Source organism: Erinaceus europaeus, chromosome 12 (assembly GCF_950295315.1).
Source record: "Erinaceus europaeus chromosome 12, mEriEur2.1, whole genome shotgun sequence".
Lineage (NCBI taxonomy): Eukaryota > Metazoa > Chordata > Mammalia > Eulipotyphla > Erinaceidae > Erinaceus > Erinaceus europaeus.
The window spans coordinates 64103012-64125327 of record NC_080173.1 but is presented as its reverse complement, the minus strand read 5'-3'; the positions used below and the strand labels follow the sequence as shown (position 1 = coordinate 64125327).

Below are 22316 nucleotides of genomic sequence, written 5' to 3'. Positions count from 1 at the left end.
TTTGTAATTTATTTATTTTTAATATTTATTTATTCCCTTTTATTGCACTTGTTGTTTCATTGTTGTAGTTATTATTGATGTCGTCGTTGTTGGATATGACAGAGAGAAATGGAGAAAGGAGGGGAAGACAGAGAGGGGGAGAGAAAGAGAGACACCTGCAGACCTGCTTCACCACTTGTGAAGTGACTCCCCTGCAGATGGGGAGCCGGGGTCTTGAACCCGGATTACGCCGGTCCTTGCACTTTGCACCATGTGCGCTTAACCCACTTCGCTACCGCCCGACTCCCAATTTTTAATAATTTATTAATAAAAATGGAGAGAGAAAACTAGAACATCTCTCTGGCACATAAGATGTTATGGATCAAACTTGATACTTCATGCTTGTCACTTTAGCCACTGTGCTGCTTCCTGGGTTACCCCTTTTAGACTTATTCTGTACAGATCATTGATCCAGGTAAATCTTTATAAAATCTTGGTAAGAACTGAAGTTCACTAGAGACATTTTTCCAGCACTGTGGCTTGAAGTTGTATGTGTGTGTGTTTATATATTTTTGAGGGTAGACAATAGAGTCTGAGTTAATTCTATAAGGATAAAAATATTACTATTGGGGAATCGGGCAGTAGCGCAGTGGGTTAAGCGCACATGGTGCAAAGCGCAAGGACCGGAATAAGGATCCCAGTTCCAGCCCATGGCTCCCCACCTGCAGGGGAGTCGCTTCACAGGCAGTAAAGCAGGTCTGCAGGTGTCTGTCTTTCTCTCCCCCTCTCTGTCTTCCCCTCCTCTCTCCATTTCTCTCTGTCCTATCCAACAACAACGAAATCAATAACAGCAACAATAAAAACAAGGGCAACAAAAGGGAAAATAAATATAATAAAATTAAATATATATATATATTATTTTACCATAGCACTGCTCAGTTCTGGCTTATGATGGCATGGAGGATTAAACCTGGCAATTTGGAGCCTCAGCCATGAGAGTCTCTTTGCATAATAACCATTATGGTATCTACCCCTGCCCCCCCAAATTATTTTTAATAGTCTCTAAAAATTCCTATTCTGAGGAGCTTCCCATCCTATCAGGGAGATTAACTAAAGGCCAGAAAAGATGAGAGCACTTTAAAGCAATATGATAAGAGTAATTTGGTATTCTATTCAATATATATATATATTTCACACATACATATGTATTATATATACACAGAGAGTATATAATACATATAATAATATATATAATACACAAATGGTGTGGAGACCCTAGTGCATGTGCACATACATAACAGATTATAGACCTACAATCAGATTGTGGTCCCTTGAGAGCAGGAGCCATTCACTTTTTAATTTTAATTTTAATTTTTTAAAGTATTTTATTTATTTTTGAGAGAGATGCAGAGAGAGAAAGACACAGAGAAACACCAGAGCACTGCTCAGCTCTGGCTTGCGGTGGTGTGGGGGATTGAACCTGGGACTTTGCAGCCTCAGGCATGACAGTCTCTTTGCATAACCACTATGCTATCTACCCCTGTCCCATTCACTTTTTTAAATAGAGAAATGCTTTCTTTCCCACTAGGGCTTATACTTAACTCAGCTCATTGATATTGAGGAAAATCAGAGTAATTGGGGATAGTTTATTAAGTAGATTTTCCTTGAAAGAAATGAGTTTGAGTCTATATAATAGAGACTTAGGGATGATCTGAAGAGTAAGAAAGAGAACTTCCCATTGCTAAAATACTTAAAATGGTTAACGTTAAAGTTTATATATAATATACAGAAGATTTATGAAAAAAGCAGAATGTAATCAGACCTGGTTAAATGACAAGGCAACCACAAAATTATTATAATTTCCCATATGTTTATTAAAATAGATAATTCAACATGCATCTTAACATCTACTCTTTGCTTGGTCTGATGCTAAGGGAAGACTAAAGCCTAGTCTCTGATTTCAGGTAGCTCAGTCTTTGCTTTATGAGAAGGAATATTGTATGTCAGCTAAGAACCAGGCATTCTACTGGACGAAATGGTTAAGAGTGGTGTTCATCATGGAACACTAGTATAATAAAGCTATCTGTTAATAGGTAAGTATTCTTTAAGAATTTTGAGTATATAGTTTTAGAGGAATATATGGGGCAAAATGGGGAAGTGTTTCATTCTGGGAAATAAAGATGTGTCAGATGATTAGAGAAGAACCCAACTTGGATTGGGTTGGGAGCCTGAGAGCAAAAAAGGATGGAAAGCTGTAGGGCTTGGATGTTTGTCTTATGGGGAGCAGGTGAAGTTCTACAACTGTAAAAGAAACAGGAAAAGTTCTAAGGGGAAAAAGGACTTTAGCTGGGAACTAGATGGCTTTTTCTATAAATGTGATTTCTTAAGAGCAAAGACTGTGTTTTTCTGGTTCAGTCCCTTTTACTGCCTAGTACTCTGCCACAGAAGTCACTTAGAAATCTTACTCTTCATTTCCTAGGAGTGAAAGGTAATATTAGCAATTGTTAAAAAATTCATAGGATGGAAATATCAACTGGCACCAGTGCCAAGATACCCAGGTACTATCCATAGAGACCCAGTGAAATACTAAGCCCCAAATGGCAATCCTTTCCAGGCTTTCAATTTTTCTTTTATCCCCTGCCTAGAAGGACTACACTGTGGGTGGGAATAAAAATCTACTCTCCTTTTGCATCCAAGCAGCTGCCAGCAGTCTGTTTGCCTTGTTCTTTGCTGGCAAATCATTAAACAGTACCCCCCCCCCAAAAAAAAAAAAGCACACACACACAAAAAACAGGCCTCTTCCCCAGGGCCACTCCATGGACAGGGATTCAGAGCTGTGGTCAAAGGGCTGTCAGCAGTCAGGCTGGAGTCCTGGGCTGTCTCCAATACAAGCCTTTCCTGACTGCTGCTCTTCTGAACAGAAGTCTCCTTGGCCTGATCTCAGTCCCCTAGTGGCTTCTGAGGAGGAACTCTGAGCATCTGAATTGGCTGATGGCTTGAATAATTTTATCTTTCTCTTCCTGATATATTTTCTTAAGTGCAACCACTCATATATTCCCCCTACTGTTTATGGAAGCAGAGACCCATGCTCCATATTTTTCCAGTTTGCAAAGTAAATACAATGTTGTGTGTTATTGCAGGAGTCTGAGATGAATCAAGCAAACTCTATAGCTTAAATTCATCCTCACTCAACAAAATCTAATTCATTCTCACAACAAAATTCATCCTCACTCAATTAAAATCTAATTTAGTTGATCTGGTCCATATAGATATAATATCTACACTCAAAGAACTTGTTAACCCTAGAGTAAATCATTAGTGGAAGACAGTATAGGGCACTTTGTAGCTCGAAACTCCCCTGCCCTTTGAATGGAAGACTAGGCTAGGCCTGAAAGACATGGAATATATGCATAATAATCTCTCTAATTTTTCTGTTTCACATTCTTAAAAGTGTTAATCAAATTTAACGCACTTTAGTAGTTCTGTTGGCAATTTTGATGTTCCTTTTTGCATATTTAAATAAATCATCTAATTTCCCTTAAGTTTCATTTCTTTGTTTGTTCCCCACCTCCAAAGGACTGTCTTTGGCTTTTTAAGCAATCATAGCTTAGGTAGTTACTTGCCAACAAGCACTACTTGCTTCTAGCAAGCTAAGTCCCTACCATCTCGGGCAAAAGTTTAACTAAAACCAAGAATAGCATAATCATAAAGCAGATTGAGTCTAGGCTGTTTGCAAACCCTAGGTTCACTTTTAGTATTTGTGAGAGTTTGACTAACTACCTCATGGTGGGCAGAGTTAAGGTTATGTCTAGAAAGGACCCTGGCCAGAATCTCCTTTATACCCTTAGCTTGGAAATGTGAGGAGTTGATGTTACTCCTAGCAATATTGCCACTTGTTTCAAGACCTCAGTTGTTTAGTACAGGACCTTTCTGAATGAGACCTAACTTCACAAGGGGTCTTAAGTGGTTATTTTCTACTGGATGGAGGTCAGGGAAGAATCTCTCTGGAATAGTGGTCACTAATCAAAAGCAGAACTCAACTGATATTTCAGCACCTCTTAGTAGGATTCTTTTAAAAATATTTATTTATGAGAGAGATTAATGGAGAGGAGGAAAGAGTGAACTGATACATTGGTCTGGCAAGTGTGATGCCAGAAGCCAAACCCAGGACCTCATGCTTGAGAATTCAAAACTATACACTGTGCCAACTTCCTAAGTCACTTAGTAGGATTCTTTCCAGTTTGAGCCTAGAGTTCATCATCTGGTGGAGTAAAGGAGTCCAAACCACATAACTAGAGTATCTTCTGAGGTGTTGACCTTTGTGAACTTCACAACTTTGAGATTCTATTTTAGAGCCGTCCGAAAAGCTGTGATTTAGCTAAAGTATATCTGTTGGGCTTCCTCTGCTTTGCTCATGATTTCATGAGTATCTTTCTGATGCCTTGTAACTAGAGGTCTTTGTTGTTTGAGTCAGGATAAAACATTTTCTTAAATGGTAATATAATGGACAAAAGGTCTACCTTTGGGTTCTTGAGATATTTTCCCTTCTCCATTTAATTAATGCTTAATGCTAAATAAGCTTCCTTCTCTGATACAAATCTACTTTTTTGTTTGTTTCAGAGTAACTAAAATAGTCAACTTTCTTCCATCTGCTCTCTTTTTGCTTCTTACTTATGATTCTGCTTGTGACCAGATGAAGCACCTACACAAAAATGTCAGAGTGTGGGGCCAGTGTGGGTTCGAGACATCTCATTATGGCATGAAACTCAGATACTATTGGAGACAGAATAGGTTTTTAAATTTTTTTAAATTGAATGTTAAGATTGAAAAATGAAGTCTTTACTGTGAGGTAAGACAGTGAGAATGGTAGTCAAGATGAATGACCACTATCTGGGTCTGAGCTTCTGTGACCTCTAATTTGAGGACACACCTTTTACATCCTATACAAATAGGGACTATCTTCAGGGAAAGCATCTCTGAGCAATGTCTGGGACTGGCTGCCTTTGTTGTGGCTAGGAAAGCAGATGAGATAAACCATACAGAAGAGGAAGGAAGGGGGCATAAAGAGCCTAGGCCCAGAGGGAAAAGAAGCTCCTGCCTTATTGCTAAGAATGGCTCAAAGTTTTAAGTTCTAGAAATGGAGGCCCTGAAGCCTTCCATCCACGTAGTGCAGTATTCAGGTAATGTTTGACACAGAGTACATTCCAGCATGTACATCTGGAGGCAGCATGGCAGAGAAGTCAAAGGACTGAATAAGACCTCAGCCTCCTCAGCCTCCTTTAACTAGTTGTGTAACCACAGGCAGCCTGTAACCCGAATCTTACATTCCTTATTTGAACAAAGCAAGTTTTAAAAGTCCCATACAGGTATGAACCAGAGTCAGCTGTCAGCAATTCACAACTCTTTTATAAACTGTGTGTCATCTAGATTCAAACTGAGTTATTCTTTCACCAAATACTACGGACCTGCAGTATGCAAAGTCCTGGACTAAACCTTTCACAAGCTCAGCTTTTCTTCTCGGACTTCGTCACTTTGTTTCCTGTTAGGATGTGGCACATCATTTCAATCTCACCAGCACTTTGTATACTCTTTCCTTCCCTACACCCCCTACCCATGGTTTCTAGATCAAGTGAGGAATATTGGAAGCCTCTGTCATCCATCCATGCATCCTCTTGTTTGCAACAAACAAAGTCCTCCCCTGTTAGGTGGTCCAAGGTCATGCTTCTCTGGCCTTATGAAATTTGTTCTCACCATATCTTTAAAAATGATACAACCATGAATATATTCCCCTTGTAAAAACATTTTAACAAAAATAGATAAAGGAAAACTCTTCTTCACAATTCCCCAGCCTCTCAGTTAATTAAGAGATGGTGATTGACTAAGGTAAGGATGGGAACACAATTTAAAGGTTTCTCAAATCTTTGCGGAAACAATCACTATTAGGATATAACCTGTAGACATAAGTATGTGCCTTTAAAAATGAAAGGCAAAGTGACCAAATTGGACCTCAGAAACTATTCTGTTGCTTGGAGCCGGAAGCAACAAGTCCAAGTCAAGTTTCTTTTTCCCAACCCCCAAGCTACAGGAGCTTGCCTTTATGATTCTGGTGTGTCCTGCTACCTGAGATAAAAGCCAGATAGTTCTAAGTTCAGGTAATGGAGGTTGCACAGGAAAGAATGATTATAAAATCTGAAAAGAGGAAATAGGGAGAAGGCTGCCTTTGATGTCTGGCCAATGTTCCTGATTACAAAGGCAAAATTGTAGCAGGCAGTAAAGTTACCTGTCCAAGGCCTGGGTGAAGGTCTGTATGTGGAATCAGAACTAAGATTATTGCAGCAGAGGTGGGGGGAGGAGGGTGGCTGGGAAATAGGAGACATTAAAGAATTGCTTGCAAAAAGCACACACCCCAAAAGGAGGCGATGCCATGGATAAAACTAAGACCAGCATTAAGTTCGGGGCTCAGTTGAGCCCTGGAATGCCCTTTGTGAGGAGGTAATGAGATCACATAGCCACCTTCATGGGAAGGAGTCTGACTGAGAACTGGAAGAGCTTGTTCAGTGGGGTTCGGAGGAAGGGCTGAGTCCAGGAGGGAAGTGGCAGTGGATAACGAGGTGTCCCAGACAGTGCCCGTGGAGCACTGGCCTTCAGAGGCACTGTTGATCTCCAGGGGAAAAGCACTCAGAATGGGCTTCATCCTTTCCAAGAGTAAGGAGGAATTTTATTACTAGAGATGCAATTGAAAAACAAACAAACAAGTAAAAAGCCTCTACAGGGTTGGTGAAATAGCTCACTTGGATAGTACACTGTTTTGCTGTGTGCACAACCAAGGTTTCAGGCCAGCCCCCACCACACTGAAGGAAGCTTGGATGATGTGCTCTCTTGCAGTTTTTCTCTGATTTTCCACCTCTCTGCATCTATCTAAAAACTAACAAAACAAAAACAACTGCCATTTAATTCACCTTCAGTGAGTGTGGTGTCCTGTACAAGATACATTATCTCAAGTCTTCACAACAATCAGGAGGCATTTCTGTTCCCATTGTGAAGAGGAGGAACATGATGCTCAGCATGGCTAAATAACTGACCATTATCACTCTTAAAATTTTATTTATTTATTGCCTCCTGGGTTATCGCTGGGGTTTGGCGCCGGTACTATGAATCCATTGTTCCTGGCAGCCATCTTTTCCATTTTATTGGATGGGACAGAGAGAAATGGAGAGAGGAGGGCAAGATAGAGAAGGAGAGAGAAAGCTAGACACCTGCAGACATGCTTCGCCACTTGTGAAGTGTCCCCCCTGCAGGTAAGAAGTAGGGGCTCAAACCCAGATCTTTGGGCAAGTCCTTGTACTTAGTGCTATGTGTGCTTAAATGGGTGCACCATCACCCAGCCTGCCCATGATCCCTTTGTCTGTTTTGGAAGGAAGGGAATAAATCAGAACAAATATGTTTTAAAGATAGCATAGTTAACAGAATATGAAATGCAGCAGTCAAAAGGCAGTAAGTATTTCTTTATGTATACATATAAAAGCATGTATTTAAAGCTGAGTCCTCTGGCAGAGTGACCTGGACCATGAGAGCAAGCCCCACTCAATGTAGCATGTGGGACAGGGACTGTCCATCTTCTGACCTCTCAGGAAGCCCTCCAAGTTTCCACAGATCTTCCCTCGGAACATCATTCCTGATTCTTCAAGCCAATTTCTCTTGACCCTTTCCTGGTATCAGCATACAGATCATATTTGCAACTTCCTTACTAGGTGATTTTGCATCCCAAGGAGACAGAGATGCATTTGCATCTGTTTATTTCTCAAGAACTCTCTCCCCAGCTGGAGGAAGGGGCCAAAGGCAACATGTGTATTACACCCAAGAAAGACGAATACTGCCATGCTAAATAATGAACAGCTTCCTAGTTGAGTGAATGAGAATGTGTGTGTTTAATCTGAGGATACTAGAAAAACTCTCATAAAACAGAAAATAAGGCGGAGAGAGTGTAGTTTTCATATCACTAATTGATTATGCAAAAAATATCGTGGCACTTTATTTTCTTGTTAGCAAATTAAATCTGACTTCAAGGCCCTAGCCCACTAAATGAGTAGGAGCTTCCCTTGCACAGAAAAAGCACAAAAGTCCTAGGGATTTATGCAAACTGATCTACCTAAAAAGACTCCCTCTGTTACTTGTCCATGTTAGTCAACACAAGTGTTCCCTTGAAGTCCATGTAGATGCGTCGTCTTTTGCCTGCCAGGGTTTGCCCCTTCCGAAGCATGGGCTGCAGATCCCCATAGTTGGACACATTTCTTGACCCGCACCTCAAGAATCTAGGGAACTCTGCACTCCTCCACCCATATACACTCCTTTCTGCCCTCTAGACATACATGTTTTATCAATGAATTTAGTCTTTCACAAAATCCTGAATGTTAGGTCTTGTCTTTAGCAATATTTGTTTTTGGTGAATATCTCCCAAGTCAAGGAAATAGGATGTGGAGCAACCTTCTTGGAATGGGAAGAGAGAAAAGAACAATATAAATGACTCTCATTCTTCCACAACAATAAAAAGAATATCAATGTATTATCCTATGATTCAAGTATCAAATCAAAACACCAAAGTATGTCTTCACTATCCTCTAATTCTCTTCCCAGAGTCACCACTGTCAGAATTTTGGTATGTATTATGTTGTCTTTATAGCTCACTGTCAGTCTTCTGGTTGTATTGATTGAGTACCCACTATGTATTCATTCGGCACTGAAGGGGCAGGGAAGGTACATCGTAGCTTGGGGGAGAAGGAAACAAGCAGTTAGTACAGGGTGCTAATGAAGCTAATGTGGACCAAGAGCTGATGGTCCCGTGGCAAGGAGGGAGCAGCCAGCCTAAACCTCTTGACAGAATGTCCTGGTGGCTATAAAGGGAGAGGCTCTACTGGGGTGCCTCTCCCTGTGGTGCAGTGCCATTTTAAAGATAAACATGAGCCTATGGTTTGGTGCCACAGGAAGCCAAACACTGTCACACCAACTTGTGCAAAACGAGAAGGGAAAGTTATGTTGCTGTTTACATGTGTGACTAAACACGAACAATACTCAACTCAGCCTCCCTGTTTCTTGTAACTTCCTGCTTCTTCATTTTAAAGAATACTTACACAGGCAAAAAGAAGAGGCTAGAAACTTCTGTCTTATCTGTTTCTTGAAAACAGGAGGTGGGTTTTGGGATAAACTGGATAGGCCCTTGAAATCATCAAATTATCTGGCCTGCTGAATCTTGATGGGTTTTTCTTCCTTGTAAACTCTGTTGTTTGCCTTGAAGGAAAGAAAGACAAGCAGAAACAAGGGTAGACTGAACTTTTAGGCCATCAAGTCATTTGGCTTTCTGGATCATGATGAGTTTTCCTTAACCATTATAATAGTTTCTGTAAACAGAACAAGTGAGTTACTTACGATCTCTTGCCTAACCCAAATTATCAATGTCAGGTGTCATGTTAATGGCCTTATGTCACTGAGGGACCCAGAGAAGAAGCCTCTAACCTATCTTGATAGAGCAGCAAATTCTAAAAGTGGTTGGGTACATGAAACAAGTTGTTTCTGAGAATGGGGTCCTATGGAGGAAGAAGTATGGGAAGAGGCTGTAAGATGTGAGACAAGGCATGAAGACATATGCCTCCAAACTGGCAGAACCTTTTAAACTATGTTTAAACATGCAGCTCTTATCCCAAGAAAGGGGTCTATTAAGAGCTTAACATGGAAGAGTGACATGCTCAATTTAACATTGTAGACCACTTTGGCTTCAGTATAGAGAACTAATGGGGCAGGGAACTCCAGATAAGAGTTAATTTCAGTAAAGTGGAATAACAATGTTGATGGGCCGTATAAGAATAGCCATAGTGGGAACAGAGGAGAGATGACACATGAGACATGTTTAAGAGGTAGAATTGTTAGAGTTTGCTGATTGGTTGGCTTGGTAGTAGGAGGGAAGGAGATAGAGATGTTTGGAGGACAGCATCTCACTTGGGTAATATGTAGATAGTTATTTTAATCCCTAAAATAGGGAACATTAGAGGATTCATTTTGAAGGATAAATAATTAGATCAGTTTTGAGCATGCTGTTTGTGGTGTCTCATTTAATATTCACTAGGTAGAAAATTCAACCCTTACCTGCTTGATTTCTGGGTGTGGAGCTTCAACAAAATACGAGAGGTCCATAGAGATCTTTGGTCCGTACTCCAGAGGGATAAAGAATAGAGAAACTTTCGATGGAGGGGATGGGATATGACACTCTAGTGATGGGAACTATATAAATTGTACCCCTCTTATCCCACAATCTTGTTGACCATTATTAAGTCAATGACAGAAATTGCAAAATAAGAAAACACATGGCAGAACTTGGGTTGGGTTTGGTGTATTGCACCAAAGTAAAAGACACTGGGGTGTTGGGGGAGGGTTCAGGTCCTGGACCATTGTGGCTGAGGAGGACCTAGAATGGGTTGAATTATTATATGGAAAACTGAGAAATGTTACATATGTACAGACTACTATATTTTACTGCTGACTGTAAACCATTAATCCTCCAATAAAGAAAAAAATTGTTTAAAAAAGATACAAGAGGTCTGCACATATGGACTCAAGAACACCTATGTAAAAACTGAAGCCATGGGATTGGCTGGGGCCTCTCATTCAGAATGAAAGAAGAGGGTCAGGGTCAAAATGCTGGTGGTCATAGCCAATATTTCAGATACTTTGTTTGGGTCTTTATGCATTAGGAACATATAATTAGGCAGACAACTTTTCCTGGTCATGAGTAGAGAGGGGGTATTACGTATTAACAGTCAAATAGTTGTTGTTTTTTTTTATCATTGTTATTATTTGTGTTCCTTGTCCTACTTCTTCTGGTGTCAACTGTGTAATCTTGGGCATAGTCCTTACTCTCTTGGTGTCTTAATTTCCTCATCTTTAAAATGGAGACAAGAATAGTTTCTACCTCTTAGGGTTGTTATGCGGATGAAAAAAGTTAGCATACAAATGTATTAGAACCACCTCTAACCCACAGTATTTACTCAATAAATGTAAACTGTCATCATCATCTTTATTAGCATGGACAATGTAAGACTGACTGTATTCATCTGAACTTCCATAACTCCAGAAGATGGAGTTAGATAGTGATAAATTCTAATTTTGTGTGACCTTAACTTCTTTGGGTCTCAAGTATTTTTCTCACACCTACCTCTTAGTCAGATAGCATCTAAAGGACCTGGCATGCCAGAAAAGTTTACTGATGATTTATTTCCTCTGCTTCCATCTTTTATAGCTGTTAGTTCAGGAGTCTTCGACTGAACCTGCCATACTCTCAAGGCAGATGGATTGAACTGGTTCCATCCCTTCGGCATCATTCCTGCAGATGCAATGAGCTCCTAACTTTGTGCTGTTTGGAGCTTAACTCTTAGCCAAATCTTATCCCAAAATAGTCTCTTCTCCCTGTCATCATCCTGTTTAATGCTAGGGTGAGCACAGAATAGGAGCAAAGGGAGATACTGAGAGAATCTAGTGGTACTGAATGAGAAACCAAATGCATTTATAGGACAGCAGCTGCCTGAGAGTCACCCTTAGGAGGCAGAAAGCCCTTCAGCACCCTGTACTGTCGTTGGAGAACATGGAAGGAAGGCAAGATTTTGAGGATATAGATGTAGGATACAGAAGGCAAGATTTTGAACATACATGTATGTTCTTAGCCTGTGGTCTTTGGAGCAGGTAGAATTAGGAGGTGAGAGACCTCTGCATCTGGCCAGTTTAGCGTACCAGGGCTTGAAACTTGTCACAGCTGCTTTGCAACTTTCTCTTCATTTAGATCTCTCTTTTGGACACCCTGTATCCCTCTCTGTGCCCCCCCTCCCATTTATCCTTGACTCTGGCATCCCTGAAATGACAGTTAGTGGTTATTAGCTTATTAATTAGCTTACAAATAAACAATCTAATAAAAATGCCTACTCTTGCTGTCTGAAACCTGCTTGAAATAGCAGAGAATTCCTTGGGTGTCATGGTTCATCCTGTCTTTCTCTCTGCAGTCCCACCCTCTGTACCTGTGCAATGCCAGTGATGATGACAATCTGGAGCCTGGATTCATCAGTATTGTGAAGTTGGAGAGTCCCCAACGGGCCCCTCGCCCCTGCCTATCACTGGCCAGCAAGGTAAATTCACATTTGATGCCACACCCACTTTGAACTTCACCCAAATCCAGACTGTGAAAAGGTCCTGTGCCTCTGTCCCCTTGTCTTCTAAGAGTGATGTGTCCAGTTCACTCAGATTTTCCAACCCCATGACTGGTCTCAGGGAGGTGGAAATTCAGGCCTCTGTCCTTTCCCCAATAATCACTTACCTGTAAAAACTTTTAGCATCGGGAGTAGGGCTAGCGCAGCGGGTTAAGCACACATGGCACAAAGCACAAGGACTGGTGTAAGGATCCTGGTTGGAGCCCCTGGCTCCCCACCTGCAGGGGAGTCGCTTCACAAGCGGTGAAACAGGTCTGCAGGTGTCTATCTTTCTCTCCCCCTCTCTGTTTTCCCCTCCTCTTTCCATTTCTCTCTGTCCTAGCCAACAACGACATCAATAACAACAACAATAACTACAACAACAATGAAAAACAAGGGCAACAAAAGGGAAAATAAAAACAAAAAACTTTTAGCATCTTTTAGGCCATGTATCCCTACCCTGTCTTGTCTCCATCACCTGGAAATTGCTAATACCCTCCTGATGCCCAGCACTGGAGCAAAGAGTTCCTCCGGGGGGTTATTCCAGCTTTCAGAAGTATATACGGACATCTGTGCCAGAGTAGCAGAAACAAGACATGGCCCCAGCACTTAACAATTGCACATTCTTCCTCCAAAATTACAAACCTGTGACCTCACATTTCCATAGGGTTCCACTTGCTGGAGCTGGTGGCAACTGCCAGCTTTTCCTGGCCATAGGCTTTCTGCTTTGCTATACCTCCTCATGGCCTGTCACTTCACATACAGGCCCTGTATGAACATTCATACCTGTAACTATGGTTTCACGTTAATTACTATTTCCTGGGTGCTTGCCATGTGTCTGGTAGAGTATGGGGTAGGGTTTTTTTTGTCTGTTTGTTTTTTTACATTATCTCATCTACTTCTCACAGCAACCAGGAAACCTAGGCATTATTGTTCTCAGTTTGACATCAGAGGCATATGAGGATCAGAAAACTTAATTTGTCTAGGTGACAGATAAGGAGAGGACGAGCTGAGATTTGAACCAAAGCTGCCAGATTCTCAAGTCTGGGCTATTTCTGGATGTAATATTGGGGTGGGGTAGAGTTGGGGGCAGCTTTCAGAAGTCCTTTGCAGTTCTAAGCAACATGTGATATTTATTTATTTATTTATTTATTTATTTATTTATTTATTTATTTATTTATAAGAGGGTGAGAGAACCAGAGCACCGTTCTGGCACATATGATGCAGGGGATCAAACCCAGAGCTTCATTATAGAGAATCCAGTGCTTTATCCACTATGGAACCTCATGGGATGATCAAGGGGAACCTTGTGTCAGTATATGATTGTGTATATATGCGATCACTTGACAGTCTCTAAGGATATATCCACATAGAGGGCTTTCTTCTCACTGCCTGAGGACCACACTCCTGTAGAGAAAGCAAGACATTTACACAGTGGAAGTATATGGTCAGTGCTCTTGAAAGTACTTGACATTTTGGGGGCTTTATGTCTATTTCCATAAAATGGGGCTTTTATTTCCCATCCCAGTGATCACTGTGATGAAAATAATGTTCATTGTCATGACTTTTCAGACAACCCAATAGCATACATATATATATTTATATTACCACATTGTAATATAAAGTACATGCTATATATTTGAGTTTGACATTACATCTTTAAAAAATTTTTTTTTAACCAGAGCACTGCTCAGCTCTGGCTTATGGTGGTGCAGGGGATTGAACCTGGGGCTTTGGAGCCTCAGGCATGAGAGTCTCTTTGCATAACCATTATGCTATCTACCCTCTGCCTGACATTACATTTTAATAAATGTATAACACTGTCACACTGTTTTAGTATTATGAGAATTTTGTAAGCTTCTGGTCTTCTCAGAGTCCAACCTTTAAACTTACATTCAAGTCACCCTGTAAACACTTAATCCAGATCAAAAGCAATACATGATATTAAAAATTGCAAAATTGATGTATTGATTATAAGCATAGAAAATAATAAAAGAGAACCAAGAGTTAAAAAAAAAAAAGAAAGAAAAGAATGTTCATCAAATGCCAACTAGTGCCTGAGCTAAACAAACACAAAAGCAAAACCAAAGCACCTTCAGGGCTTGGAAAGAGTGCCTTGGTTGCTACCCTGTGAGCTCATTTTTTCACAGTTTCTCAGAAGCCCCTACATTTACTCTGTGCACCCCCCCACACACACACATTGCTCTGTGGGAGCTGCACTAGCATCACATTCTCCAATCAGTCATGTCCAAAGCTTCCCTCAGGTCTCATCCTTTGACCTGACTAAGGACGTTCTAGCTGAACTTCCCTGTTGCAGAGCAGATCTGTGTATAAATTATAGCATGGCAAAGTGAACTATATTTAACAGATGCAACAGTGTTTTGTATATTTTTACTGTTTGCATTGGCCAATGCATTATCAATATTTTTTCTTTTTTCTTTTTGGTACCAGGTTCTCACTTAAGTGCAGTTCTATTAATCTCAGACCTATTTTTTTTTCATCTTTTTTTATTTCAGAGATAGAGAGAGAGAGAAGGAGAGGGAGACAGAGATACTGAGTATTGCTCCACCATCCATGGAGTTCCCTCAGTGCTGTGCTGCTGCTTTGTAGTGCCAGGATTTGAATTTAGGGTTTGACATGTGGTAAGACTTGTGCTCTATTGGGTAAACTATCACTCAGCCCCTCAAATATTTGATAAAACATTTTTGATTATAATATTCATTTCCTTTAAAAATATTATTTTGTTGGGAGTCGGGCAATAGCGCAGTGGGTTAAGCGCATGTGGCACAAAGCACAAGGACTGGAATAAGGATCCTGGTTCGAGCCCCTGGCTCCCCACCTGCAGGGGAGTCCCTTCACAGGTGGTGAAGCAGGTCTGTAGGTGTCTATCTTCCTCTCCCCCTCTCTGTCTTCCCTTCCTCTCTCTATTTCTCTCTGTCCTATCCAACAACGATGGCATCAGTAACAACAACTACAACAATAAAAACAACCAGAGCAACAAAAGGGGAATAAATAAATAAATAAACATATATATATATATATATATATATATATATATATATATATATATAGTTTTACTTTAATGACTGAAAGAGAGAGAGAGAGAAAATCCCCTGAGTACTGCTCAGCTCTGGCATATAGTGGTGCAAGAGATCGAAACTGAGATTTTGGAATCTCAGGCATGAAAGTTTTTTTTCCCTGCATAACCATTTTAATATGGATCAGGGGGAGATATAGGGTAAATGAATGGTGATGTTGTTATATTTATTTATTTATTTATTTATTTATTTTGGAGGAGAAACACTTGGGAACTGCTTAGCCCAATCCATCAGCTCTGGCCTATTGGTGTCAGTGGTGCCATCACCATGGACAGAGCTGGGGCTCATGAGCCAGACTGTCTGAAGCCTGCCTCCTCCATTGCCCTTCAGAATAGCCTCTGTAAGGCTCAGTCACCTCACCCCTAAGAGGAGAATAATGATGGGGCTTAAACCATTAGGTAGTTAAAAAAAAAATTAATGAGTACAGATGGAAACTCTTAGCCTTCAACCAAAGACAACAATCACTAAATAAGTGTTTGCAGTCATCACTGGGTTGTCATTGCCATCCCCACATTGTTATGGCATGGTTGGTTGGTTCCCCCTCAATCCTTTGGTGAGTGTGTTCTCCCCCCAACCCCCGCTTTGCCTCCAGGGTTATTGCTGGGGCTCCATGCTGGCACAATGAATCCACTGCTCCTAGTGGCCTTACCCCCACCCCATTTTTATTGGATAGGACAGAGAGAAATTGAGAGAGAAGGGGGAGGTAGAGATGGTGAGACAAAGATAGACACATGCAGACCTGCTTTGCCACTTGCAAAGTATCCCCCTGCAGGTATGGAGCTGGGGACTCAAACCTGGATCCTTACACAGGTCCTTGGGCTTAGTACTGTGTGCGCTTAACTGGGTGTACCATGCCCAGCCCCCCCTGTGTGTTATCTCTCTTAATCTTATCTGAACCACCACCATAGTTCTTCTGGATAGTTCTACTCCTGTTACCACCACCACCCTTCCTCTCTTCAGTTACCCAAATTGGTTTCTGTTTCTTTATTAACAGCTCTCCAGCTATTCTTGTGATAAGCCAGGTCCTTATCACTTCATGCCTGAACTAGTGCTGCGGCTTTTTGGCTGGTGGAAGAAACTGGCTCTGGGTATAAGCCCTGCCTTTCTTTCCATGGGGATCACTGCCTGGTAACCAGACACCGCCTGTGTAGAGCCCTCTGTGGGAAATCTGCTTTCATTGTGTGACCCTAGACAAGTCTATCTGAGTCTTGGCTTTCTCATCTCAAAAGTAGGACTGATAAACTGTCTTAGGGAGTTGTGAAGAGGAACAAATAAAATCATGTCCACAATGCACAAAGTAATAGCTGATACAATAACTAACACTTGTGGAACACTTTGTGCAAGGAGCTATAAAGACTTTGAGTGAATAAGCTTTACATAGTCCTTAAAAAAGCCAATGAAGTTGGTCCTATTTGACTCCAAGTTTACAGAAGGGACAAACTAGACTTGTCTTTCTATTTCCTGCTTTTGCTTTCAAGCCTAGATGAACCCCCACCTCTTTCCTGACTAATTCAAGTCAGTTAGCTCAGGAGCAGCAGAAGTTCCCCCCACCCACCCACTGGCACAAAGAAAGGACCTCTTCACATGCTTTCCATATCACATTTCATGGAAGTGCTTTACAGAGAGGGGATGCTGATGTTTGTTGTCCTTGCTGTTTTTCCCTTCACCCCTACCTCTACCCTCAGCTCACTTAAAAAAAAAAGTATTTGTTTATTAATGACAGGAAGAGAGCATCGCTGTGGCACATGCAATGCTGGGAATTGAACAGGGAACTTCACCCATGCAAGTTTGGTACTCTACCCCCTACACAACCTCTTGGGTTCCCTGCAGCTCACTTTTATCTTTTGTTGTTGTTTCGCCACAAGGTTATCACTGGGATTCTGCTCCTGCACAATTCCATTGCTTTCCCTTATGCCATGTGGTACCCAGGGTTTGAACCTGGGCTTCACACATAGCAAGACATATGCCCTTCCTGGTGAGCTAGCTCTCTGGTCCTCTACAATATGATTAAGAACTGTTTTGGAAGGCTTGGCTTTCCCTGGCTTGGTACACAGGGCACATGGTGGGTGCTCAATCTTTGATAAACAGGAGATACATAGGAGAGGAGAATCTTAAGGCCCAGAGAAGTGTAGCTACTGACTGGGAGTCAGAGACTTGCTTATATTCTCACTGCTCTCTCTGTAACGATGCCACTTGTTCTAGTCTAGGTGTCTTGATTTTTGTCTCCAGGAGTCTGGCTGGTTCTCTGCAGCTGCCAAAGAGGTCTTTGGGTGTCTTTCTAAAGGCCCTTCTTGCTACCTAGAGCACCTGCTTTCTAGATTCCAGGCCCTGGATGAGCTGACTTCTTTTTCTCTCTCTCTCTCCCACTTTTCATGAGTGCAGGTGGACTACAAGGGCAATATGAATAGCCCCAGAGTCAACTGCTATCAGAGCCTCAAATCTTGCCTTTTGATTCCTAGAACTCTGGACACAGACACCTACTGCCTGCAAGTCCTGTTTGTTTCCCTGTTGGCCAACTCTCTGGGTTCTTTGATCACATTTACAACTTTGTAATTATGGGCTGTAATGAGCTGGGGTATTTGCACGTCAGGGTAATTACTTTCTACTGTCCCTACCCCAATTCTTCAAAGACAGAGGACAGGGGACTTCAGAAATTTTTCCGAGAAGGAAGTGTGTGCTCTCTCCTCCTGTTCTTCCAGGCCGACTGCGTCTCTTCCAAGGTCTAGTTCTGGAGATGGGAAACATGAGGCACTGGCAGTAGCAGTGTAAAGGATCTTAGAGCCTCAATTCCATAAACTACTATGTTGACCTCCCCCTCTCCTCTGTAAAATCCCTGGATTATGAGATTAGCAAAGACTCCCTTTCATTTTTCCCTGGGGCTGCTCCCACCCCTGTCTGGGTTTAAGGGTTCAGAAAATTGCAGAACTTTTATTTATTTATTTAAAAAAATTTTTTTCCCCTAGGGTCACCTAAGGGTGGACTTTCTGGGATCAAATGCAGGGTGGGGGTGGGGGGAATAAAGAATGTGACCTCCAATTTCTTTCTTGGCAATGTCTTTCTGCAACTCTGCATTTCCAGTCCATTAGGCTGGCGAGCCTGGGCCTAGGTTGGGCTTGGGTGCTAGTCAGGGGCTCAGCCTAGCTCCTTGGGGAAAGACAGAAGGGAAAGGACCTTGTCTTCAAACCAAAATGGGGATCCATTTGCATTTCTCCCATTCTCTGCAGCCTCCCCCACTGCAGGCGGTGGTTCTGAGGGGCCCCTTCCCCCTACTGCCACCTGGGGAGCAAGGAGTCTTCCCCAGGCCTGCCTGGCAGGAGACCTGCCCCAACAGGCTCTCCCCGGGAAGGGAAGCAGAGATCAAAGCCCTGAGAGTGTGAGTAAGCCCAGGCACTGGCTCCTCTTCCTGTCACCACTACTTGCAGAGGATTAACTCCTTCGGTACCAGCAGGGAGGCCCCAGAGACTCAGCAGACCCCCATGGGGCATGATCCCAGCCAGAAGCCTTTGCTGGGGGTGGGATTGGCAGGTTGTAGAGTGGCTGTGTGGGGTGGGGAGCATTGACTCTAGGCCTGGGAAGCCTGTCTGTCTAGCTGTCTGTCTGTCTGTCGTTGTTTTGCTCTTGCATGTCTTGTTTGCTTGTACACCACCCTCAGCTCTTATCTGCTTTTACCCCTCACACAGAGCCCCTAGATTCCTGCTTTTTGTTCTTTTCTGGCTCTGCCTGCTTGACTAGATTCTGCTCCCCCCCTCAAAGCTTGCTCTTGAGCCTTAGCAAACACATGTGCATAGTTGTGTTCCTTTGAGAACAGCCCCTCAGCCACCACCACCCCCCAAGCCCCCACCCTGCCACAGTGCCACGGTCAGGGAGGGCAACTGGACAGGGACTCCATTAAGTCTTTGAGTTGGAGCCAGAGAAGGAATTGGCAGACTGGAATGTGGACAGGAAGAGTCCACAAGATGGGTTGAGTTTGGGGTTCTGCCAGTGGACTTTGCCTGAGCCAGGTTTGGGGTTTTGGGGGGTATCAGAGTATGTGTGTGGGGGTGGGTGGGGGGAGTGCTTCAGAGACTTGTCAGGCAGAGCTGGACCCTAGAAAACCCAGATCTGTCCTAAAGGCATTTTCCAGTTCACTGTCTCTTGTACTGGGAACTGGTCGCCTTCCAGTCCTGTTCTCATACTTCCTAGTCAAAGCAGAATAGTCAGAGCAGAAAGTCAAAGCAGGAGAACCCTGAGGAAAGGAGCTGTACCTTTTTTTTTGGGGGGGGGAAGGGTAAAGATTTATTTCATGTGAGGAGTGAAAGAGGAGAGAGGGAGAGAACTAGAGCCACTCTAGCATGTCCGGTACTGGGGGTCAAATCTGAGGTCTCACATTTCAGACCTTAGGTATGCAAGTTCCGTGCTCTACCACTGCTCTGCCTTTCTGGCTGGGAGGGACTGTGCCTCATTTATCCCTCCCCCTCCCCCCTCTCAGTAAACCCTTTTAGAGAATCCTTCCACAACAAAAGGAAGGGCTGAATGTTGTCCTTTGAAAGCAGTAGGGCCTGGGTGAGCTCAGGGCAGAGCTGGCATCTTATTCCCACTGACCTCTCGTAAGTGAATGTGTAGAGGTACAGTGAGAGTGAAATCCTGGCAAGTGTTCGAGATGCCCTTCTCTAGCCCCAGCTGACCCTCTCCTGTGCACCCCTCACAGGCCAGGATGGCAGGGGAACGAGGAGCCAGTGCGGTCCTCTTTGACATCACTGAGGATCGAGCTGCTGCTGAGCAGGTATCCAGGGACCCTGGGGTATGTGAGGAGGGGGCTGGATGGAGGGAGAAAGTTATGAAGGGGAAGGAGAAGGTGGGACACAGCAACTCCTCTGGGTGCTTTCCCTTTTGCAGCTGCAGCAGCCCCTGGGGCTGACGTGGCCGGTGGTGCTGATCTGGGGTCATGATGCTGAGAAACTGATGGAGTTTGTATACAAGAACCGCAAGGCCCATGTGAGGATTGAGCTGAAGGAGCCCCCGACCTGGGTAAGCACAGCAGCGCTCCAGACCCTGCCCCAGCACTGACTTTCAACCCTGCTTAGACTTCAGGCAACTCGCACCAAAAGTGCTCTTAGTCTCTCAAAGCTAAAGGGGCTTCTAGGGGGGCTGGGCAGTAGCGCACTGGGTTAAGTGCACAAGGACCCGGCACAGGGATCTAGGATCTAGCCAGCTCTGCTTCCCACCTGCAGAGGGGTTGTTTTGAAAGTGGTGAAGCAGGTCTGCAGGTGTCTATCTTTCTCGCCTACTCTCTCAAGTGCTCTCTGTCCCATTCAACAACAACAACAAATGGAAAAGGATGGCCACCAGGAGCAGTGGATTTGTGGTGCAGGCACTGAGCTCCAGTGAAAACCCTGAAGGCAAAAAAAAAAAAAAACAAAAAAAAAAACCCTCTCTAGTTCAACTTCATCCATCAATAGTGTCGCCTCTGAACAAGTCCCCCCCCCATCCCCACCCCTGATTTATCTTCAAAATGAATGGATCAAGATAACTGAGTTTATAAGCTGTTTTCAGCTCTTTGGTTTCATGGGCAAAGAAAAGCAGAAACATAGAGAAACTCTGGCTCCCTGGGCCCTGACTGGCACCTTTCTACTGATTAGTAATGCCACCCAGCTACTCATGAGGCAGCGCCCACCTTGTAGAGGTCCCTTCCCCATTTTGCCCTAAGCATACCAGCTTTCAGAAAGTCTCTCCCATAGCTGACCTCACGAGGGCACTCTCTTGTGGGTCCCCATAGGCAGAGAGGGGCTACCTAAGCCACCCACAGGCTCCCCCCACCCTTCATCCCTGACACTGGAAGATTCCAGCTCTTCATGGATCTCCAGGGCTTCCCCATCTCTTCACAGATTATCTGGCTCCTTGCAGAAGAATAATCCTTTCCATCTCTGCTCATTCCCCCAGCCAGATTATGATGTGTGGATCCTCCTGACAGTGGTGGGCACCATCTTTGTCATCCTCTTGGCTTTTGCTCTGCGCTTCGGGTGCCGACCATGCCACAACAGATCGGTGAGCAGGGTGGGCTCCCTGGTGGAGGTGTGGTGGTGGACAGGAGTGGACAGGAAAGCTGGTGCCTTTATACCCACGAAACAGTGCACACCTCAAGTCCTAATACCTGACTTTATTGGCTTTCAGTAGCCTCGCTCCACAGACTCATTCACTCATTCATTCAGCAAGCAGAATGAGTGCCTACTATATGCCAGGCACTGTTCCAGGTACTGAGGACAATACAGGATCCCTCTCTTCATGGAGCTTTCACACTAGCAAGAAGAGACAAATAATAAACACAATAATGAGTAAAATCTATAGCGTGTGCTGGGGACAAGGGAAAATAAAACAGAAAAGGAAGGAAGGGAATACAAAAGGGACAGGGCTTTTTAAAAACAAGACCAGGGAAGGCCTCAGTGAGGAGATGCCACTATAGGAGAGACCCTCAGTGGGCAAGGGGGTAGCTTTGCAAAGATGGAGTCAGAAAATGACTGAGGTAGAGAGAACAGTGAGTGCAGAACCCTTGTGGCAGAAGGGTGTCAGATGGCCTGGGAAGAACTTAAAAAAAAAATTTTATTTATTCCCTTTTGTTGCCCTTGTTGTTTTATTGTTGTAGTTATTATTATTGTTATTGATGTCATCATTGTTGGATAGGACAGAGAGAAATGGAGAGAGGAGGGGAAGATAGAGAGGGGGAGAGAAAGATAAACACCTGAAGACCTGCTTCACTGCCTGTGAAGGGACTCCCCTGCAGGTGGGGAGCCAGGGGTTTGAACTGGGATCCTTACGCTGGTCCCGATTCCCAAGCCTGGGAAGAACTTAAAGGGCTATGGCTGGAAAAGAGTGCAAAGCATGAGTCTGAGGGCAGGGGCAGTATCGTGGGCTGTTTGCATGATGGTCAGGACTTGGTTTTTCACTCTGGGTGAAATGAGAGCCATGGGGGTGGGGGTGGGGAGTTTTGAGCTGAAGGAGAGTGGCATGATAAAACTAAACTTTCAGTATGATTAATCAC

At 43.3% G+C, this 22316-nt stretch overlaps 1 protein-coding gene across 2 annotated transcripts in view; it reads left to right on the top strand.

The window, feature by feature from the left end:
• The window catches only part of RNF43 (ring finger protein 43), a 74771-nt gene that overhangs the window by 37703 nt on the left and 14752 nt on the right, over window positions 1-22316 (top strand). For both annotated transcript variants that reach the window (XM_060203817.1, XM_060203816.1), the window contains 4 exons: window positions 12021-12143; window positions 19989-20063; window positions 20177-20308; window positions 21221-21325. In XM_060203817.1, the coding sequence (XP_060059800.1) occupies window positions 12021-12143; window positions 19989-20063; window positions 20177-20308; window positions 21221-21325 (435 nt within the window). The remainder of the gene's footprint in view (window positions 1-12020; window positions 12144-19988; window positions 20064-20176; window positions 20309-21220; window positions 21326-22316) is intronic.